Source organism: Cyprinodon tularosa, unplaced genomic scaffold, assembly GCF_016077235.1.
Source record: "Cyprinodon tularosa strain WSP-4 unplaced genomic scaffold, ASM1607723v1 ctg97, whole genome shotgun sequence".
Lineage (NCBI taxonomy): Eukaryota > Metazoa > Chordata > Actinopteri > Cyprinodontiformes > Cyprinodontidae > Cyprinodon > Cyprinodon tularosa.
In genome coordinates this window covers 681,585-704,364 of record NW_024039751.1, presented here as the reverse complement: position 1 = coordinate 704,364, position 22,780 = coordinate 681,585, and the positions used below count along the sequence as shown (strand labels likewise).

At 39.8% G+C, this 22,780-nt stretch overlaps 1 protein-coding gene across 1 annotated transcript in view; it reads right to left on the bottom strand.

The window, feature by feature from the left end:
- drosha (drosha ribonuclease III) overlaps positions 1 to 14,097 on the bottom strand; it is a 235,815-nt gene extending 221,718 nt beyond the window's left edge. Inside the window, exons 1-6 of the mRNA XM_038275611.1 lie at positions 13,982 to 14,097; positions 12,325 to 13,165; positions 12,178 to 12,246; positions 7,660 to 7,924; positions 4,479 to 4,620; positions 2,303 to 2,463 (exon numbers count right to left, since the gene is read on the bottom strand). Coding sequence (XP_038131539.1) covers positions 2,303 to 2,463; positions 4,479 to 4,620; positions 7,660 to 7,924; positions 12,178 to 12,246; positions 12,325 to 13,163 — 1,476 coding nt within the window. The 5' untranslated portion in view covers positions 13,164 to 13,165; positions 13,982 to 14,097. The remainder of the gene's footprint in view (positions 1 to 2,302; positions 2,464 to 4,478; positions 4,621 to 7,659; positions 7,925 to 12,177; positions 12,247 to 12,324; positions 13,166 to 13,981) is intronic.
- Positions 14,098 to 22,780: the final 8,683 nt, after the last annotated feature.

Here is a 22,780-nt window from a genome sequence, read left to right as displayed (position 1 = left end):
AAATCAATCTACTTTTTCATGATATTCTAATTTTATGACCAGCACCTGTAATAGCTGCATGAATCATGACAGCAGACAAGATAGAGGAGAGAAGGAGGCGGGGTTACCAATCTACTTGCTCTGGAGAGCAGAGTTTGCTGCTTTGAGATGTTATCTCCAAAGTCTCCAGCAGCAGAAAAACGTCACTAGATTTGGCGTTAGGCGCTTTATTGAAATAAAGGCACTAAAGGGGTCTGAAAAGTTGCTAAATATAGAGACAAAAGCACCAAGTTTGCAGCTCTGCTCTTTGCATGGTTTGTTTTCAAATGGTTTGCTGCTGCCTGTTTAGACCTTTCTCTTGTGCAGCAAATGGACTGATCCAATGTGGTGGACACTGAAGGGGGGCTGAGACACACTTATTATAAGCATGACAGGATTTTTATCAAAAGCATAATTGATGTGCACAATAAGGAATAGTTGTTAGGGATGCACGATATTGGGATTTTGGCCGATATCCGATATGCTGATATTTTAAAACTCATGTAGCCGATAACCGATATCGATACTGATGTTAAAGCTGGACCAAAAAAAGTAGTCATTGAAAATAGCAGTTTTGTTATCCATTTCTGACACTTTGAAAAAAAAAAAATATATACTCAAATATATTTTCATATCAAATTAATTTTTAAAAAAAGGCAGTATCGATCTTTTTACTTTCAGAATCTCGTGAAATTTCTGTTACAAGATTTTGTTAGTAAAATAGATCGTTACCGCGTCAATATATCAACATATAAAAATATGGCAATATTTCGTGAATTTTCGGGGGATTTCATAGCATAACGATGACATATAGCAATATTTCATTAGTAAAAGAGATTGATATGGTGTTTTTAAATGGCAATATATCAGCATATGAAGATATTGTGATATTTTAATGTATCAATATTTTTTCCCTCGTCTTTAGAAGTTTTTAAATCTGTAAAAAATACGTTTTTTAGGAAGAAGAAAAAGTAGTATTATTTTTTTTTTTTTAGACTTTAGAAACTCAGAAGCTCATCAAATATCGGGTTAAATATCAGTGTGGTGGCCGATATCCGATATTCAGTTTTAAGGCCGATACAGGCCGATACCGATAGGGGGCCGATTATATCGTGCATCCCTAATAGTTGTATTTACTATACATGTAAACAAAGTGTAATGGGGCCCCCAGGAACTAGGGGTCCTATAAAAATATGGTAAATCACCCCCGAGCGGGGCTGCAGGTTATTGATGAACTAATGAAGCTAAAGTTTATGTTTCTCAGCGATCAAGTAACAATCCATTGACGCTTAGCCATTTTCTTAAAAACTGTGTTCTCTTTTGCATCAAGAGGAACTTTAACACTAAATGGTGTTAATATGTGTGCTATATTAAATACTTGCTGAATAAACAAAACATGTTTTCTTACATGTTACTAACCTTGGACATTTCAAGAAGATATAACAACAGGAACCTTTTAGTTACTGAACAAAGATACAGAGATGTAAAAGTATCATTAAAAGACGGGGTATGTTGCTGATATGCTGTCAGACTGTTTACCACATTGTTTCAATGAAGTGGAAGCTTTTAGATTGTAGTGTAATCCAACAATCAGTGCTGAGAAAGACTGTGTTATTAACAACACTTTTAAATGGGTAATAAGTAAGTAAGTACGTAAGGAAGGAAGGAAGGAAGGAAGGAAGGAAGGAAGGAAGGAAAACAGAAGGAAGGAAAAAGGAAGGAAGGTCTGATCATTCATTCATTCATTCATTCTTTCAGGAAGGAAGAAAGAAAGGAAGGAAGGTCTGATCATTCATTAATTCATTTATTCTTTCAGGAAGGAAGGAAAAAAGGAAAGAAGGAAAAAAGGAAGGAAGAAAAAAGGAAAGAAGGAAAAAAGGAAGGAAGGAAAAGGGAAGGAAGGAAAAAAGGAAGGAAGGAAGGAAGTTATGATCATTCAGGAAGGAAGGAAAAAAGGAAGGAAGGAAAAAGGAAGGAAGGTCTGATAATTCAGGAAGGAAAGAACGAAAAAAGGAAGGAAGGAAAACAGAAGGAAGGAAAAAGGAAGGAAGGTCTGATCATTCATTCATTCATGCAGGAAGGAAGGAAGGAGGAAAGGAAGGAAGTTCTGATCATTCATTAATTCATTCATTCTTTCAGGAAGGAAGGAAAAAAGGAAAGAAGGAAAAAAGGAAGGAAGAAAAAAGGAAAGAAGGAAAAAAGGAAGGAAGGAAAAAAGGAAGGAAGGAAGGAAGTTCTGATCATTCAGGAAGGAAGGAAAAAAGGAAGGAAGGAAACTGCTGACCTGTCCAGGGTCGTTGTACCACAGCTCCTCGTGCAGGCGGTCAGGATGAGCTTTCTTCCTTTTGATCTCAGCGATGACGTCAAAAACATCAGAGTCAGAGCTGCTGGAGCAGCTGCTTCCTTCGCCGTCGGATTCGCAGTCTGACTCACTGCTGCTGTCGTCTGGAAAGGATAAAGGGCAGAAACGTCTTTAATCATCAGAGCAGGTAAAGGTTCCTGTAATCAGAGCTGGTCTGCTTAGCTAATACACATCAATTTCTAGTTACCACTGACTTTAAGGGTTTGCTTTTTTAATGCAACTCTTCTGGTGTCGCTTCATTTCTTTCTGCATCGACAATTATTTCAGAAAAAAAGAAACTGGCAGTAAATTAGGGATTATAATTACTATACAGCGTACCAGTTTTGTAGCTCTTAGCTAAAGCTTCTTCTGCAGCTCTTATCAGCTTTTCAACCCAGCTACTTTATTATTTAATCAGAGCCTAGAGCCACTTATTTAGAAAACAAGATTGAAGAGGGAATGATATGGCAGTGCTATAGAGCTGAAATACACAGACAAAGTGATCCAGATAGCATCGTAAACAAATTAGTTCTAATGCACTTTGTTTTTGGCACTGAGAAACCTTCACAGCTAGATACAGAAACCTGAGACATTCAGTGCTTAGGTTAAAACAAAGCTGCTGTCTCAATCCACTCCTTTACCTTCTAATCTATTCAGGAACTTTTTCATCTTAAACTGCTTTTCCTCCGTCTGAACAATTTGCACATCAAGGCTTTCTGTTTTCTTTCACACAGTATGTTTCCCTGAATCTACAGGAGGCTTTCTTTCAAATCCTGCCTTTGGGAGTGGGTTCCCCTAAACTGTAACTGCCTCCTAATTTTGTTTAGGTTTTATTCTCCCTTTAGAAATGGGATTAATTTTAATCCCATTAATTAATTTTAAGCTGACATACAACAATGCTCGATCAACAATCTATAAAAAAATATGGAGGCCAACAGGCTGCAATTTAATCCGACTTTCAATTTTTCCCTACTTACTAGCTAAGGGTATGTGCATGGTATGTGTATTCGTACCCAACCGTCATGGATCGGCACGCGAATTGCCACTCACACTACATACGTTACAGAAGTTTAATATTGATCTGGACGCAGAACTGTTATTTTGCAAGAGTTTCCTTCAGGACCCATTTAACCGATACCACCTTCAAGCTTTGATTTGTCCGTAGACATATAGACATGCCTGGATTGGTCTAGATAGTAAACGCCACCTTAAAATACAAACTGCACTCTGTGGGAAGGTACCACTGTTGGGTTGTGTTGTTGCGAGATAGTGCTAACAATGGCGAGTGGCGAAGAATTAAAAGACCCACCACCATCATTCAAGTCAATGATGTGGGATAACTTCGGTTCCCTGTGAGTTATAATAGCGATGGAGAGCGAGTGGTTGACAAAACAAAGACGGTCTGTCGTCGTTGTTCGACACCTGTTCATTACGTGAGGGGGAACACTTCAAATATGTTGACACATATCCATCGACACCACCCAGATATCCCTATCACCGGCACAAGGCGGAAGAAAAGTGTCAAATTACGTCTCCCAAACGTATTACATGAACCCCTTGATACGAATGCATGCAGAACAAAAAACATTACCGAACCAATTGGAATTTACGCCGCATCTGCTAGGCGCCCATATTCCAATCTTAAAATTTTAAATTGATGTACATAGTGGATTAATGTGAAAGGCAAGGCTTAAAAACGTTATACTGTTATCTGTGAGGCCTATAGCTCATGTTCACAGAGCTATGTGAATATAAAAGGGCACGTTTGTATTGTACCTATGTTCAAACACCCAGAAAGGCCATGTCTGGCACTGATGCACTTATAAATATACTCCTTTCATGTATATCAATATTTGACAATATGGTGCTTGTTCACTTGTTGTGCAGAAAGTTGCAGCTATCTTAGCTGGGAATTAAAATAATAAAAATCTGCCTTAGAGGATAGCGTTTGGCTCATGTTTTTTTCTTTCTGCACTATACCGAAAACATACCGAACCGTAGGGTCCATACCGAGGTACGTACAGAACCGTGAGTATTTTGTACTGTCGACTCCTATTGCTAGCTGTCAGCTGCCTTTATGCTGAATAACTGTGAGGGGAGGAATGTTCATGCTCCTTACCGGGATCCTCATCCAGTTTGGTCTTGGGCGGCTCCCATTTGGGTCGAGTGGCTTTGGCTCGCTCCTGCCTCCTTCCGAGCTCTTCCTCGAAGCGCTCGTACAAACTGCGTAGCTTACTTGTGCCGACAACTGTGGAGTCGCCCTGAAATAGAGAAAGGACCTGTGTTATTATGGACTGCTTGAATTTAGTGAACAAGAGGTATTAAAAAAAAATGTATTTAAAAAAACATCCCTGTTTTAGGATTACAACATGTATTTCTGTTTGTTAAATGGATGGACGGGGATTATTTTTATGCGACTTTCTTCAAAATTAGCAAAGGTGATTGAAACGATTAACAAGTAAGGCAGACATAATATTGTTACCATTTTGTAAGCCTCCAATCTCAAAGATATCCGCTAAATGGAGGCAAACTCTTGTTTTTATCATAAAGGAAACTCCTCGAAGAAATGTTCCACTTCCTTTTTTAACATTACAGAAAAATTCCGTCAAGATTTCGAGGAGATAAGTGTGTGATCAAAAATGTATTCAACTCTAATCACAATAGTTACATCCAGCCATCATAGCCTTCAGGAAGGCTCTATGTTCCAGAGATGAATGTGTTTTGGTGCGAAATGTGCAAATAACCTCTTGTGACAGCCTGCTGTCACACTCTGAAGCTGTGTGGTAACTTACATTTTTCATTTTCAAAATCAGTTGCACATTTCATATATTTTCATTAGCCTGACTTTAAGTTAACTTTTTGCAGTGCACACATTTAGTTAACTTTATTTTTCAGGTTGTGTTTTGTCGAGATGCAATTGATTAATTTCTTTCTTCTTTGAGTTGCCAGTTTCCTTTGGATCTGCTGGTGGAGGGCTGCAATGAGCTCCAGCTTTCCTCAATTGGTTGCAGGCTAATCAGCGGATCAAACCATTTGTAATGGGAAGGGAAATTTGTTTATCATTTGTTCAAATATTCTTAGTTTGGGTAATTTTGTTAATTAGTTAAATTTAAAAAGTATTTAGTGTCTGGCCAGTATTTATCTGTTTAATTAAGTTTATTTGTTTATTAGTTTGTTAGTCAGTTATCCCCCTTGTGTGTCAACAGTGGTTTGACCAGCTACTATTTAACTTTCCCTCATGTCCTGTTTGTTAGGTCAGTTTGTGCTTGAGTTCTTTATGTTAAAGCCTGAATTGAATTCTGTTTTGTTGACCTCTGTTTTTGGGCCTGTTTATAATTTTATAAAAGACTTTCTTTTTGAAAAATTTTAGTGGTTTTCTGGCTGGTTTGTGCAAATCCCTCACACCCCTGAACTAAAGTATGAGAGGTTCTGAAGATGCTATCTGAAGTTGAGTTATTATTCAATTAAATTCAAAAATACTTTATTAATCCCAAAAGATCCCAAATTATATCAATGAAAACCACTAAATTATCCACAATGAAACCAGAATCAACATGGACTGAAATGCCGCTCACTAGGGAAGAAGTCGTCACTGTAAAAGTAACAAACAAAAAAATGGGATGAACATTCCAACTACAAAGTACGGTAGAGGTAGCATCCTGCTATGGGTCGTTTTACAGAACAAAAGAAAAACACTGAGGTAACATCTCCAATTAGCCTGAGAATTTAAACCTTGGGTTTAAAGGAATCCACAGATGGACAGTAACCCCAAAAGCACAGCAACAATCCTTACAGGAAAACCACAAAAAATGCAGAAATCAGACTTTTTTTATGCTCAACTATGCGTTGGTGATGGGTTTCAGTTAAAACCTGACAAAAATTTTAGAAAATGGAAAAAGTGTATTTAATTTGGGCTTTTGGTTTAACACAGCAAACTCCAAAAGACTCAAGCATTAGCCCGCCTTGCTATCACCGTCTCTATTCTAACAATCAGAGACTATCCTGCAGGCAGTTAGTAAGCGCTGGTGCTTGTGTTACTTTTTACTTATGGTGTAAAAGACCTGGAAACAATGGGAAAATGAAACATGGCTAACTGCTAATGTTGCTAACGCTACACCCACAGGAATGCACATACGTCCAAGTTAAATTGTCAAACAGCCACAAGACAAAAGAAGGGCTATGAAAAGGGTTTTTGAATAAACTATGTATTTTTTTTTCTGCTACAAATGATCAAACATGAAATTAAAGCCAATTCAGAAAGATTTCATCAGTAAAGCACCAGGTTATGACTCATTTAAGGAAATTAGAGTCCTAATTTGTAATACATTTTCTTTCTCCTTTTTTTTTTTGGATTAAAGGAAATAATGTTGGTGATCCTAACAGACCTAAAACCAGAGAAGTCCACCCCGATTTATCATCACGGAATAGTAAAGGCAGCTGTTTATCTTTCATTATGTGTATGTAACTGTGGGTTTCTAGTGCCTTCAGATAAAAGAGCTCAGGGCGTCAGCAGCAGACCACTCAACTCCAACTCTTTCAGAGACGTTTCTTCCAGCTAATGTGCAGCTTTCATTACAATATGAAATCTAACACACAGAGATCATTTCTGCTTTAATGCACCTTTCTGTGTCACACTTACAGGAATGTCTGAGTATGGCGGGACAGAGTGGGCTCCGTCTGAGTGGCTTAATGCGATCTCTTAATTAGATATTCTGTTTCTAGAGTCTGAAAAAGCTCGTGAATCCAGTCGCTTTGTCGGCCAATCAAATAATAAAGATCATCATTACAAACGGAGTCTGAGTGCTTTAGAAAAGTGACAAATATTCTGCTGCAACTTCACTTATAAAACGGTGAGAACTTAATTTTGCGCCTAAACGAGGCGCTTAGAGACGCAGATTAAATTATCGTGCTTTCAGTTCGATAAACTGGACCCATTTAACCTTCGATCTCGGTGCCAAAGTCACCTCACAACCTTTGTTTTTTTTACTCAGTGATATCTTCCTCAGTCTGCTGCTAGAAAGAGCCGAGACAGTCGCCATAAATCAGTTTCCTTCGACATTTGCAGTCGCTCCGGTGTTCCTAAAAGAGCAGCCGGGGTTCCTGCCTCTTGCTGTAATTTGCTGGAGCTCACAGAGATTTCTTGTAAAGGTCAGAGGGTTGGAGAAGGTGCCAAAGCATCGGAGAAGGCCTTTAGGGCGCAGGAGGTGATCTGAAAAGGCAGCCTGAGGTGTCATGAGAGCACCTGATGAACTAGCAGGCCCAAATGTGAGCTAAGAGTAGAAAAAAAAAAAAGAAGGTACCACTTGGTCCATGGGGTCGTTGGAGTAGTAGCTCTCGGCGTGAGTGCAGCGGATCCAGGCGGGTTTCAGCAGCTCGTCCTCCTCCTCCTCCCCCCTGTCCTTCTCTCTCTCCCGCTGTCTCTCTCGCTCCCCGAAAGAGTCTTCGGAGTCCCGGCTTCGGAGGGAGGAGTAGCTTCGCTCCCTGCTCGGCCCGGAGGAGCTGTCGGCCCTCCGCTCCTTCTCGTCCTCCCAGCGACCTCGCTTCCTGTCTCTGCTGGATGAGCGACTACACGTCCCAAAATAAAACAACGTTAATAGAAGTGTGCAAACACCAAACAGAAGCTTTGAATCTTAGCAGCAAAAAACATTATTTGTGTCTGAAGAGTTGTCATGGCGACCAGGTAGTAAATCAAAGAAGTTTTTACATTGAATGAATTTTTTCGGAGGATTCTAAAAAGGATCTAGAATTGAATTATGATGTATAATTCCTTTCCAATATATCGATCAGCTCCTATTCAGGTATAGTTTCTGTCCTACAACCTTAAAGAACATACTTTTCATGCTTAATTTTGCATTTTGGTTGCTTTTTCTCCAAATGTATCTTTGGATGGGCTTTAGGGTGTAAAAAAGCTGCTTCGACATGTTCAGAAATTAAAGACTCTTTAAAACAGTACCGTTTTTGCTAAGAATTCAACATAGAGAAGAAAGAACCAGAAAGCTGTCTCTAGATGTCCACTGTCATTGGGAATTTAAAAACGGAAGACATTTTACACTTTTTTAGCTTTCGCTCAGCTTTTTTAAGTCTTAAAGTGGTCAAAATAAAAATGTCTATTATAGTTTTAGTCTTTGAGAAAACTAATCAGAACTGCAGTAGATCGAAACTTCATCTATGTTTAAAACTATGATTAAAACAGTATTTCTATTTAAAAGCTGTCCTGTTAGGGATATACTGATAACTTTCCTCATTATCAAACTTTCTCCTTCTGCTTTGTTTCTTCTCTTAGTAGGAAATATGAATAAGGGGATAAATAAGTTCTGCCTCGTTGAAATATACACTCACCGGCCACTTTATTAGGTACCCCATGCTAGTAACGGGTTGGACCCCCTTTTGCCTTCAGAACTGCCTCAATTCTTCGTGGCATAGATTCAACAAGGTGCTGGAAGCATTCCTCAGGGAGTTTGGTCCATATTGACATGATGGCATCACACAGTTGCCGCAGATTTGTCGGCTGCACATCCATGATGGGAATCTCCCGTTCCACCACATCCCAAAGATGCTCTATTGGATTGAGATCTGGTGACTGTGGAGGCCATTTGAGTACAGTGAACTCATTGTCATGTTCAAGAAACCAGTCTGAGATGATTCCAGCTTTATGACATGGCGCATTATCCTGCTGAAAGTAGCCATCAGAAGTTGGGTACATTGTGGTCATAAAGGGATGGACATGGTCAGCAACAATACTCAGGTAGGCTGTGGCGTTGCAACGATGCTCAATTGGTACCAAGGGGCCCAAAGAGTGCCAAGAAAATATTCCCCACACCATGACACCACCACCACCAGCCTGAACCGTTGATACAAGGCAGGATGGATCCATGCTTTCATGTTGTAGACGCCAAATTCTGACCCTACCATCCGAATGTTGCAGCAGAAATCGAGACTCATCAGACCAGGCAACGTTTTTCCAATCTTCTATTGTCCAATTTCGATGAGCTTGTGCAAATTGTAGCCTCAGTTTCCTGTTCTTAGCTGAAAGGAGTGGCACCCGGTGTGGTCTTCTGCTGCTGTAGCCCATCTGCCTCAAAGTTCGACGTACTGTGCGTTCAGAGATGCTCTTCTGCCCACCTTGGTTGTAACGGGTGGTTATTTGAGTCACTGTTGCCCTTCTATCAGCTCAAACCAGTCTGGCCATTCTCCTCTGACCTCTGGCATCAACAAGGCATTTCTGCCCACAGAACTGCTGCTCACTGGATGTTTTTTCTTTTTCGGACCATTCTCTGTAAACCCTAGAGATGATTGTGCGTGAAAATCCCAGTAGATCAGCAGTTTCTGAAATACTCAGACCAGCCCTTCTGGCACCAACAATCATGCCACGTTCAAAGTCACTCAAATCACCTTTCTTCCCCATACTGATGCTCGCTTTGAACTGCAGGAGATTGTCTTGACCATGTCTACATGCCTAAATGCACTGAGTTGCCGCCATGTGATTGGCTGCTTAGAAATTAAGTGTTAACGAGCAGTTGGACAGGTGTACCTAATAAACTGGCCGGTGAGTGTACAGCGTGATCAAACAGAGCTTTCATTTAGAGGTTTTTGGATTTAATGTTCACATGTTTCCAGGTGAACAACTCTCTGCTGGTTTTCCAACTGAAAGAGTTAGATGTTGTGGGGAAAAAAGGGTAAATTTCTTGGATTACAACTTCTTTTAGTCAATGCGTTCTTGTCAAATGCAATCTGACTAAATATGAAGTGAAAACAGTTCAGGACAAAAAGGATGACTAACATCTCCAGACTCAAACTAGTCTAAAATGAAACAGGAGTATTTGACAAAATTTTCAAATAAATAAATTTAAATAATAATTACATTTTCTTAATTCTGAGCAAATTTTATGAAATCCCAAGAAACCTGAAAGATCTAGTCTGTTTTTTGTGCCGCATCTCTTTCCAGGCAGAATCCAGTGGAGCTGTGGATGCAGTCTCTAAATGTCTCCTTTAAAACATGAAGGACGGAGCATTCTCTCCCATCAGTGCTTAGAGATATGAATGATTCATAGAAAATGATGCTATAAACCTGGAATTAAAACACTTTCTGTCAAGTCTAAGCAGTAAACAGGTTTTAATGTTCACTACAAATGTCAAAATAAATATTGAATCAGTGAACCTTCATATAATGTCTTTGCCTACCATATATAATAATGGCTTATTGCTTCCGTGTTCAACTGTAGATTTTCTATAGGCGTTTATTACTGTGCTATTGCTGTAATTATCTTTGTGGGCACTCCTCCTTTGTTATCTATATTCAAAGTTGTATTAGTCAGGGTTCCTACAGCATAAGGCAAGTTAAATTCAAGACTTTTTAAGACTTTTTAATACCACTTGAAATAAAAATTTAAGACCAAATTCACAAGAAACACTTTAGATTTCTTTCCATACAGGGAGGAAAGCTAAAAAGAAACACTTTAGCTTTCTTCCCATAGAGGAAGAAAGCTTAAAAACACACAAATGACAGATATATTTTAACAATTATTTAACTGAATTCACAAACTTTGTTTTAGCAGGGAACAAACTTTTATGATTCTTCTTCTTAACATGACCTGAATCGTGAATTAAAGCGAGTAATAAGAGCCGGAATCGTTCCAATTCAAGCGATGCCCAACCCTCTTCCTAGCAGAGAGACCCTTTTGGTTTCAGGCATTCATTTAAAAACAGTTTATTCTGGCTGTAGGACTGGATTAGATCAATAGGAACTGATGTTAAATCGAACTTTATTCTGTGCAAATCGATATGATACTTTTATGAAAGTCAATTAAAGGTATTATGGAGGATTTTCTCAAATTTTTATAAAGAACCGCCCTCTCCACTTAAAAAAAAAAATGTGCATGTGAGACTGTGCACAAGCCCATTTCTCCTTGTGCACGCTCCATTTAAAAGTTGCTGTTCTTATAACTCATACAAGCTAACTGTGAACAAATGTCCACCCTAACCCCTCAATCACTATATAGAGCGGAGACTATATAGTGGACTTTATAGTGAACTTAGCTAACTGACCGTCCAGACAGATGATCTAGGGCATTATAATTTCCGTGATCACGGAATTGCGGACGGAATCGCGGAATTGGCAAATTAACGCAGAGTCTAATGTGAACGCGGAATTTCTACATTTAAAATGAAATTCTGTTTAAGTGTGGGAGAAAAACGTACGTCGGGGAGAAATGCACACCGGGGGACGCAAATCTGGGTGACACAACCCCTCCCGCTCCGTCATTTCCGCTCACCCTCCCCCATCAAAACATTGAAAAAATGACGAAGCGGCTCTTCACAGCTCTGCTTTCGGCGAAAAAGCCCTGAGTACAGAACCAAGAAGTTCCCTCGTGACTTTTACGTGTCAGGTGAACTATTGTTTTGCAAGTTTTGTCAACATTCCATTGATTGGAAGCGCAGAAATACATATATAAAATGGAAAAAACTGAATTTTCAAAGATTAAAACGGAAAAAATTGAATTTGGGAAAAAATTAAAGGGATTTTATAGGGCCCTAATGATCCCTTCCCCGTTGGTCCGCTGCGCAGTGCCTGCGCCATCTTTGTTATTAGTCGCCGCTGTCGGGTAGCAACAGCGGGCCACTGTGACAGCAAATCCCATAGTGCTTTGTGAAGAGAGCTCTCCACGCAAAGCATTCTGGGATACATCTGCCCCTTCTATTCGTCTCATACATTTCGTACATAAACAGATTTGAGAAATATGCTGAGATGTTTGGAGGGGGGTCCTGGCGTGGTGTATTTTTTCTTCTCGCTGTGAACCATAAAAGGAGAACATGCGTACCTCCGAGGCCTCTTCCTGTATCTATCAGGTGACTGGGATCTCCGGACCTCTCTGTGGCGGTACCTCTCCCTGTAAACAAACACATTCAGGATTGGGAAAACATTCAGTTGATAATAATGATGGAAGGGTTTGGTCCATGTAAGGTACCTGCTTCTCTCCCTGCTCCTGTGTCGGGGGGGACTCCTCGCTCTATCGTAATCTCCTTTATAACGTCCCCCTTCCGCCCGTCCACGTCTATCCGGACTCCTCCCACGCTCCTTCCTCTCTCCGCTAAACTCCATTTTGTGCCTGTCGCTGTAGCCGTAGCCCTTCTGCCTGTGGTCATCATGGCGGTACCCTCTTTCTGGAGACCTCCTGCTGTCCACTGGCTTCTCGTACGAGTATGGCCCCCCGTGTCTGACGCTGTGGTCTGGCTGAAAGGGGCCAGCATTCTGAGGGTAGCTGGGGCCAAAAGGGGGAGGGGGAAAAGGAGGGTGGGGAGGGTAGTTCATAGGGTATGGAGGGTGGTAGGCCATAGACTGAGAGGCCATGGGTGGAGGCATGGCTGGATGAGGTAATGGAGGTGGGGGCACAGGTGGCATCATGTAGGGGTGATAGGGGCTCTGTGCAGAGACCTGGGAGCCTGGAGTCTGACCTGCTGCTGAGCTGGGTAGAGGGGGAGGTGGAAAATTTGGTGGAGGTTCAGGAAAGCCGTGCCGAGGAGGGGGCTTCGGAAAAGGTGGGCGCAACGGGCACTGATTTGGAGGAATGGGGGTCTGGGATGGAGCTGGAGGAGGGTACTGCATAAAGTCAGGGTGTGGGGGCATGAAGCCTGCGCTGCCGTGGTAACCTGAACCAGGCGGGGTCTGTGGATCGTAATGGTACGCCGGCGCCGGAGGCTGCGGGGCCGGTGGCCTCAGGTTGCTGGGACGGTAGTTCTGAGGGGTGCCGTGCTGGCCTGGGGGCATCCCTCCCCGCGGACCCCCACGATCCTGTGGAAATGACATGACTGTGGACAGAATAATAAACACATTAAAATGATGAGCTTCTGTATGAAGGCAAACTTTCTGATGTAAATAACATTTTCACAACAGCTTCATGTGGTGACAACACTGGCACTTATACACACTAAACTATAAAGAAAAAACTGAGGTCTTGTTATTAGATAGATAAAAATGCAAAAGGGGGACAGAACTCCCACTGCTTTTATTTCACCAAGTCTTCCCTCAGATCAGTCTCAGATTAATTTGAAATCCTAGTATAAAAAGATCATTCTGGTTACTTTACTAACCTTGCTTTAAAACCTATTAAAAATATTGATGAGGAGAAACAAACACATGCAGAGACAGTTTAGCTAAAATACTCTAATTATATAAACAACCATGTACATGTTTTGACTCTTGAGGGACACAACGTGTATTCATTTGGAGAAAGAAAAAATAAAACCCGAAAAATATCAGTTATAATACATTTGACGAATAATAAGAAAAATAAAATCATTAAAATATTGTTAAAAGCTACACAATGTTGGACGAGTTGCTGCGTTGCTGAGGTTCGGTGAAATGGATAACATTTGCTTAAACAGATCTAAAAATCTAGTAGAAAGCCAACATAATCGTATTTATTAACCTATTAATTTAGCATTTATGGCGTTTATAATGGATCGAATGAACGCTAAAGCAGTAGCTAGGTTAAAAACCACGTTAGCTAGCTAGCTAGCCCGTCTTACTAAGACAAATACGGAATAAATCCCATAAAACAGCAAGAAACATTTTTACTTGGGGCGTGTATAACGCCAGTTGCATGGAATTAACAAATTAAACACCTGTTACAGCAGCGCGAGGATGTGATGCTCATCGGCTAGCGGTCCGAAATCACGACATGTACGTGTTTCTTGTCGGACTCTGTTCCAAAGGAACACTGATGGGCCAATCAAATCAACGCTCCGAACAACGACCAATGAGAAGTCTGTCGCTTACGTATGACAAAACTGCAAAGTAGACGTCAACGTGACCGCCATGTTAGGAGAGGAAAATGATCAGCAACTAAAACACGAAAATTAGGTGACAGACTACATTTGTAACGAGAATCAAACTGGTTTTGTTTTCTTTACCATTGTTTTTGTCGGATTATTGAGGGGTATTCGATTAAATTGTGATATATCTTAACTATCCACACTACACCATATTACAATTTGCTAAAACGTAAGTTAGGTAAATCTGTATTTGAATCTGAATAAATTGGAACTTGTTTCAATTGTTTTTGAAGTTATTTGATATGAATTAAAGTTAGAAGATAAGAAAAAGAAATTATCAATGATTTTGGGATGGAATGCTTAGAGTTGATTTTCAAGAATTATTAGTGGTACCTGAACAGTCTTATGCTCGCATAATATCAGTAAGGGTATATACGCTGGAAAAATTATCTAGAAATAAGTAAAAATGTCTTAAATTAAGTGTATTTACCCTTAATTTTTGTAGGTAAATTAGACAGTTTGCAAATGAAATGAGGATGTTTACTATAAAAATAAGATATTTACATAAAATGCACTTGAAATAAGACAATGCAATTGTGTTTTCTTATTTTAAGTGTAAATAGTCTTGTTCTATTGGCAATATGGCTCTTTTACCTCCTCAATCCAAGAGCAAATGCAATTATTTTAAGGAAAAATTACTTATCTAGATTTGGATTTTTTCCAGCGTATGAATATTACCGGGTATAACCAGAGTATACAACGCTCTCTGTAGCTGACAATAACATTGCATTAGTTTCAACCAGCTTGTTTTGATAAGTCATGTCTAATCTAGTGCTGATTCTGTTTTCTTCTTAAGGAACACATAACATGGTCTGCAGGAATGAGCTACATCTAAAGCCTTATATGCATTCTTTAAACAAATTTAAGATGTAAAGTGTAATGAGAATCAAGAGACTTGCTACCATTTTATAATATTAACTATGTTAGCTTTATTTTATTTCATCTGAAATTTCTTTTGCAACCTGTTAAACAAAAGCTGCACCTATAAAACCATACCACTGATACTAATGTAAATTAATATTACAGAAAAACCTCATGACAAACTTGCAGGGCCTCTGTACAACTTATTAAAGGTTTAAAGAAAGAGAAAAAAAATAGCTTTTGTCAACCTGAAACTTTAATGATTTAATGCAGCAGATTTTATTATTATTTTTTTTTTTTTGCTTTTTGCTTTTGGGGTTTTTTGAGGGGGGCGGGGGTACCTTTATTCTACTCAAAGTTTTGGCTGTCAAGTACATCTTCTAAATTTATCCAAACCCTTCCTGTTCTCAAGTTCATACTTTTATCCCAGATTAATTTTCTACTTTGAAAATAATTGCAGGAACTCTGGACTTGATTTGAATGCTACAGGTTACACTACGTCACCTAAAATTCAGGCAGACATTTGTCTAGTTTTTAAAATATAAAGCAGCAGTACATTTGCATGTACCGCTGTCATTAATACCCTAGAGGGCAGCAGAGGCTCTTTCATTTTGGGTTTTGTTGGTTGTATTGCTCTCAGTAATATTGCTATGGAAACAGGGTTTTTCTGTCCAGATTGGTGAACTGTGAGAAGCAAGAATACAAACAGGCACAATATATTCTTCCTTAAAGCTAATTTCCAAACTTCCTACAAAAGCTTGGGGACATTTTGACCGTTGTCAATTTAACTTCTATTTTTTTGATCATCAGGTTCATACTCATCTCATCTTCTGAGATGTTTCTTCTTCTCCCACTCAGGTTGCTTATGTCAAGTTATCCATTACCTCCCGACGGTGGAGGAGTCTCTGTGAAAGAAAGAGAAAGGTTAAAGAGACCTAGCCCACACATATTGCTGCAAGGAAACATTTTCTCCATCTAATAATTACCCAACAAAGGGAATTCAAGTGCAGAAACATGTTCTTATATACCGAGAGTTGGTTGCAGCACAAGAATGCTCATACTCTGGTCACAATGCCCACATGTGGTTTCTAATCTAAATCAAACTTTATGGACAAATAAAACAGATTAAATCTCCATAATATCTCTAAAACTGCAAAGGAAAGCTTTCATGCAGATTTTCTGTGTAGTCTTTAAAAAAACTTTGCAAAATTTTGTTTATTTGGCATCAAAAAAAGGGAAGGCTGGCTGCAAAAAAATAAGCTTGGCGACAAGCTAACTGGGCTTATGGAGAGACATATATAAATTCAGGTAATCAAGATGTGTTCATTAAAAGATGGGATTTTGTCAATTATTGTGAGAAAAAATATATATATATTACATTTGAAAACTTGTTGCTCTTGAATTTTCTTGAAGTTAAAACTCCATCTTCCGTTGTTTTTCTGTCCTGGTCATGGGGGGTGCTGGTTTCTATCTCCAGGAGTCTATGGGCAAAATGGTGGGGCACACTTTGGACAGATCACCAGTACACCACAGGGCAACAAGGAGACGCACAACCATGTGAACACAGACACGTCTAAGGGCAATTTGAAATTACCATCCAACCTTGCAGTCATGCTTTTTGCCTGTGGGAGAAAGCCTGAGTACCCAGAGAGAATCCAAACATTCATGGGGAGAACAAGCAAACTCCATGCAGAAATACTTGGGTTCAAAGTGCTAAAAGTTCTCCCTCTAAAGATGGAAACTTTACCGTAGAAAATGCTGCATGCTGTAGAAAATGATCATTTTCACAACACAGCACAGATTTTAAATATGTATGCTCCATCAGTAAATCAATAAACCGTTCAATAAATAAACTTTTAAAATGCATTGTTTTAAGGTAAACTACAGTATCATCTTTTTTGTTACAGTAATTCTATTTAAGATCTCATGAAAAAGTTAAATTGTAAATGGCCTGTACTTATATAGTGCTTTTAACAAGTCAGAGGATTTGGCCAAAGTGCTTTACACTACTGTCATTCACCCATTCACACACACACACACACACACACACACATAAACACACCCACATGATGGTTGTAGCCGCAGCTGCCCTGGGGCTTAATGACAGAAGCGAGGCTGCCGTATACTGGCGCCACCAGACACTCCGACCGCCATCAGTAGGTGATGCGGGTGAAGTTTATAACAAACCCTCCGGTGGCAGGGGCAAAATCCTGCTTCCAACGGCACTGTTGTAATTTAAAAGGTAAACATTCTTTATTTTACAACACATAACATGAGTTAGAGATGGACTGATCCAGTTTTTCCTGATCCAATCCAATACCTGGGCTGAGCGTATCGGCCGATATCCGACACAATCCAACTGTTGAATGAATGAACTGTATATCTTACCGTGTGAGTGAAGGCTTTCGACTTGAATAAACATTGTTATAAAAGGTTAAAAATGAACACAGATGTACATATATTTCATTTATGAACAGATAATGAATAATAATAAATAAATAACAGATCCATGTTGTCATGATGGGTCTTAAGTTCTTAGCCCACATGCAGAACACAACGGAGGCTGGGTAAAAGTTTAACAGAGTTTATTGAATATACACAAAACACAAGATCATGAACTGGATCAGGAACTGGTCCCGGCTGGTTCACTGAAGTCTGCAGAGATGATAGTTTGATTAGGAAGCAGGCTGATGAGTTATGAGTCTTTGATAGTTCAAGATATACCTTGATAGAGTCCGGGCTTCTCTTTGAGAGAGAGGGAACCGTTGGGTCCAGAGACTGTTTGTTCAGCAGAGTCCAAGAGCAGCTGCAGCGTCTAGCTTCTGACTTTAATGACAGACCTAGATCAGAGTTTCCAGCTCTTAACTAAGAGCAGCAGGGGAATCCATACAAGAATGTTAAGCTAGGTTAAGCTCATCCAGAGCTTCAGATTGAGACAGGTTTCCTGTGAGGCAAAAACAAGGGAGAGTTAGAATCAGATCTCTCTCTAGAGATAGCTAAGATTCTTCTGGTTCAAGGCTCAGGTCGCTAACCAAACTAGGTCAACACTGCGGCGTCGAAGCAAGGTCTGGCAGCTGGTTATAAAGGTCAGGTCTCTTGATGAGAAGATACGTCTCAGGTGTGCTGGAAGACTCCAGCTCCGGGAGACCCACGGCGCACTCTGCTGGAGGAAGGTGGTACAGCTCCAGATCCCAACACATGTAAAGTGCACTGGACTGATATCCGTTCCAGCAAAATGGTCAATATTCGATCCAGGTATCAGATTGGTTCATCTCTTTCATTATTGATTCCTCCTTTGAAATAAACTACCTTGATTTTATCTTTACATACTTAAAAAAAAAATCTATATTACCTTTTTCAGCTTATACAGGAAAAGCTTTGTACAAAAGCATAAAAGCTTCTTATACTAAACATGACAAGGGGAACAAACAAACTGCCACAACGACAGCAACAAAAAAAACCAAAAAGCCACACAGTAAAAGACAGGAAAAATAAATAAAAATAACTAAGCCAATAAAAAAATCAGCGCAACCTGTAACAATATGTTAAAAAAGATTGATACAGAGTATGGAAATGGAAAAAACAAGCATACACAAATACATGTAACAACATTAAAGCTGAAATCAATTAATCAATTAAAAGGATACATAAGCAGATTACATTACAGTTACATTATAATAATTGGTTGAATTCACGACTCAAGTATGGTTCCCTCCCGGAATCTCAGACCAGATAAGTCCATAGTGTCATGATCTGGCCTGATAGCTTCACCTTAATTGTTAATTTCACTCACCTGCCTAGTTCTGCCCGGTTCCTAAATTTTACTCATCTTTTCCACCTGCATCTATGCTTTATATTCGGTTCAGTCTGAGCGATCAGGGCCAGATCATTGTTTGTTTTCCATTTGTCTGTTTGGTAGTTTTAGTTTATTCCATGGTTCATGTCTTGGTCCCTGGCGGCCAGTGGAATGAGAGGGTTTTTTGTGTTTGTCCTGTCCTCTGATCGTGTCCTGGTCCTTCTCTGCAGAGCCCCCAGGGTTTTGGCTCTGAACGTGAGAAGGTCAGTTTTATTCCTGTATGCCTAGCTCCTAGGAGGAGACCAGTTGAAAGTTTCCTGCAGAAATTCTGGTACAACGTCTTGTCTCTGTTCTCTCAACCAATGAGCCTGCCCGTCTGCATCTGTGCTTGTCTGTGTGGGCACACTTCTGGACCCGGATTAGCCTGGACTCTTGGACTCCTGGACTGTTCCGTCCTGCTCTGTTTTCCCCTGACCTGGGTCGGCCTCCTGTATGTTCTAAGAGGCTGCAGCATCTGGGACACTCTGGGCGGCACCAGCCCATCGGCTGGATCTTACCTCTTTCGAAGAGGATGGACTGAACTGTCAAACCAGATAAGTGACTTACTCTGATAATCATCACCTGTCAGATGATCATGGTCACATACCTGTGTTTTTCCCTCCAGAGAGTGTCAGCTATAGGGCATTGTCCTGCTCCTCTTTCCCAACAGACGGCTCAGGTCTACAGATCAACAGCAGCCCGTTTCAGTTCTGTTTTGTTTTGATAAACGTTTTGAGCTTTCCTACTGACTGGTTTACCTTGAATACTGGGTCCATCTGTCCCGTTTATTACACATAGAGCCTTTCTGTATAGACCATGCACTCTTAATCTTTACATATTTTGACATCCTGGTGATTTGTCATTCAGCAAACGTTGCATACACTTACATTTTTGTAATCCCTTTAAATATTCAAGAGGGCCTTTCTGTGTTTTTCATATTCATGTCATGCACAGCCTCAACATTCAGTTCTTAGAGAAACGTAGGTCTGATGAGGTATCTAATGTTGAAATTCAGAACTGTGGAAGTAGATCTAAAAATACAGATATTATTAATAATATAGATTAAAATAACTTGCGTGAGTGTTTAGCAGTAAAAAAATCCCTGAAACTTCTGTTTTTGTTCAGTATGCCCCTGCAGTGCCTTGCCCCACGGCGGTCTATATTCCCATGTGGACAGTCTCTGAGCAATGACTGACAGCGTCTGCAATGTCAGGGTTTATTTTGCACCAGTTCATCTGTAAGATTCAGAGTAGAAGATTTATTTATTTATACATTTATCCAAAAGCCTGCAGTTAACATTTAAGTACATGTTACGGAAAAAATTTACAGTTTTTTTACTAGACTTGTTAGTTTTCATCAGACGTGCCCTCGGTCAGCAGGATCCCATTACAATTCACTTCAAGTCACTTCAAACAGCATCAATATTCTGTGGCTTTTGCTGCTTATTCTCCTTCCTTTCACAGAGCAGGAAAATAAAGGTGATTTTCTCCTTGCAGATGTGACATCTACTCACCCAGACATGCTGTTCTTATTCAGCTGATGTGTTTTTCTGTGTCCTTCAGATACACATAATCACATTTAATTTGACCGCTGAAAAAAAAAGAAAATGTTTATGAAATCAGAATGTTTGCCTTTCATTATATCTTAACAAAGGCTTTGAATACCACAGCGTGGGCAATTTCAAATATCCATGACACATTTTGTTAAATATAAGATTTATTGGGAATCTTTCAAGCAGAATACTTGTTGTTTTTGTCATAAAGTAATTGAGAAAACCAGAATAAACTGTAACCTAACATTCAATGATGGTCATGACTTAATGTCATAGATAACAAGAACCAAGAACGGAACAAAAAAATTGTAAACTATGTTTTTCCACTCCAGCATTTCTATTTCAAGCAAATAACTAATTTCACCTAAAAAGACAAGCAGAAGGTTTATTCCTCCTGTAATGCAGGTTTCAAACTTCAGCTCTTAAGTGCTAGTTTATTGCTTTAATAGGGGTTATTGCACCAGAGGAAATATTTTTGGAATCTCATGGATCCCGTGTGGGGGTCAACATTAGTAAATATCACGTTATTGGGACGGTACTAGATTAAAAATAAACATGAGCATACAGGAACAGGAAGCTAAATAACAGGATAGGATTGATGCAAAAAAAAAAAAAAAAAGATAAAACATTAACTTTACACATAAAATTTTTTTCAAAGAAGTCTACACTATGTTGGAGTCAAACTAACAACATGACCCTTATGCCAACGGTGCTTCTGATCATTGTTTTTTGTTTGTATTCAAAAGACAGCCATGCAGGGAGGAATCACCAGTGAAGTGGAGTTGGATTTGCAAATGAGAATGAAAAGTATGGACTTATCTATTAAACTGACAGAGGTGACAGGAAAGTGGCAAACATTACCAAACTTATCAAGAGTTGAACTTCAAGGTGTTTGTAAAAAGGTGTTCAGTCTTAATCAAGTATACCAGTAAGTCTGGCATGAGTGTTCTCAGAAGGCACACTGGTAAGGCTAATTCTGGAAGAAATCAGCCTTTTATCTCTTCATCCATCAAATGAAAAATGGAGCCTAGGCGGAAGTTCAACTGAATAAACTGGTTACTCACCTTTAACGTCTATGACACAGTCAATCAGCTTTGAATCACACCTCCACGAAACCTAATCAGCATCCAAAGTTCATCTTAAAAGGCCTCAGATCCGCAATATCGTCTGCTACCTAGTGTGCAGGCTGTGGTTGCGCTGTGTGACTTCATTCTGAAGACCAAGTTTCAACCCACCTCAGTCCTTCCTCGACCATTTTAGCTAAAACCTCATTAGAGTTTAATTCCTCCCGGACTCTTACTGCATTCTTCATCTCATTTCAACCAGTCCAGCAGAACACCGCCATGTTGAGCCTGGTTCTGCCAGAGGTTTCTTCCCAAAGGGGATTTGTTCCTCTCCACCGTCACTTCATGCTTGCTCATCATGGACAGGTTCTTTCAACCTGTGTTATCCAAACTGGACTCCCATCTTCCAGGTCCCTGAGTGAAGCTCTAGTATCAGCTCACGCAGTCCACTGGATCTCCCCATAAAGCTCAGTAGACCGTCTCGCTAACCAGCAGTCTACAGACTGACCAACTTCATCTATCTCCACTCCAGTTTCAGGCCTGGGGGGAAACAGTCATATTCTTTACTCCGTTCATATATATCTATCAAAATTCAGTGCTATGTTTCCTGCTGAAATCTGAGCGCCAAAGACCAAGTATTTGTATCAATAAATTTCTTCTAATTGACTTTTCTCTCCGAGTGAGTTTTTCAGATTGAAGTAACACCATTTGTCAAGTTTCATCTTATCAACAAACTTGCTTGCATGTGTTTTAAGACCCTTATCTACAGTAGTGAGGAAAGACTTCATCATTGTTGCAGGACCTACTAAGTAGTAGAATCAAACATGGAGAAGTGCTGTGCACACATAATGCCCTGTGCATGCACAGTCTCCTGTCATCTTATAAGAGTATGACAAAGTTAAACAACTTTGGATACCATCAGCAAACATCATCTATTTTCTGATGATATCCAGCTTTTCTCCTCAGAGATCCGGAAGTTGAGTTCTCTACTGAATTGTCTTGTGCACGTTAAACAAAGGCTTGGTGCAAATTCCTTGCAACTGAACTCAGATAAAAAGGAGGTGCTGGTGATTGCCCCTGAAGACGCTATTCCAGGTATCCACCACTATCTGGGCGACTTTAGTTTGTCTGCTAAACCAAGACTTAGAAACTAAGGCATTATTTTTTTCAAAGCATTGTCCTCAGAGCACCACTCAAAGCTGCACGACAAAGAACTGTTTTTACCAACTGAGGAAAATCAATTGTGTCCAGAGATGATCTTGTAACAGTTTGTTCCC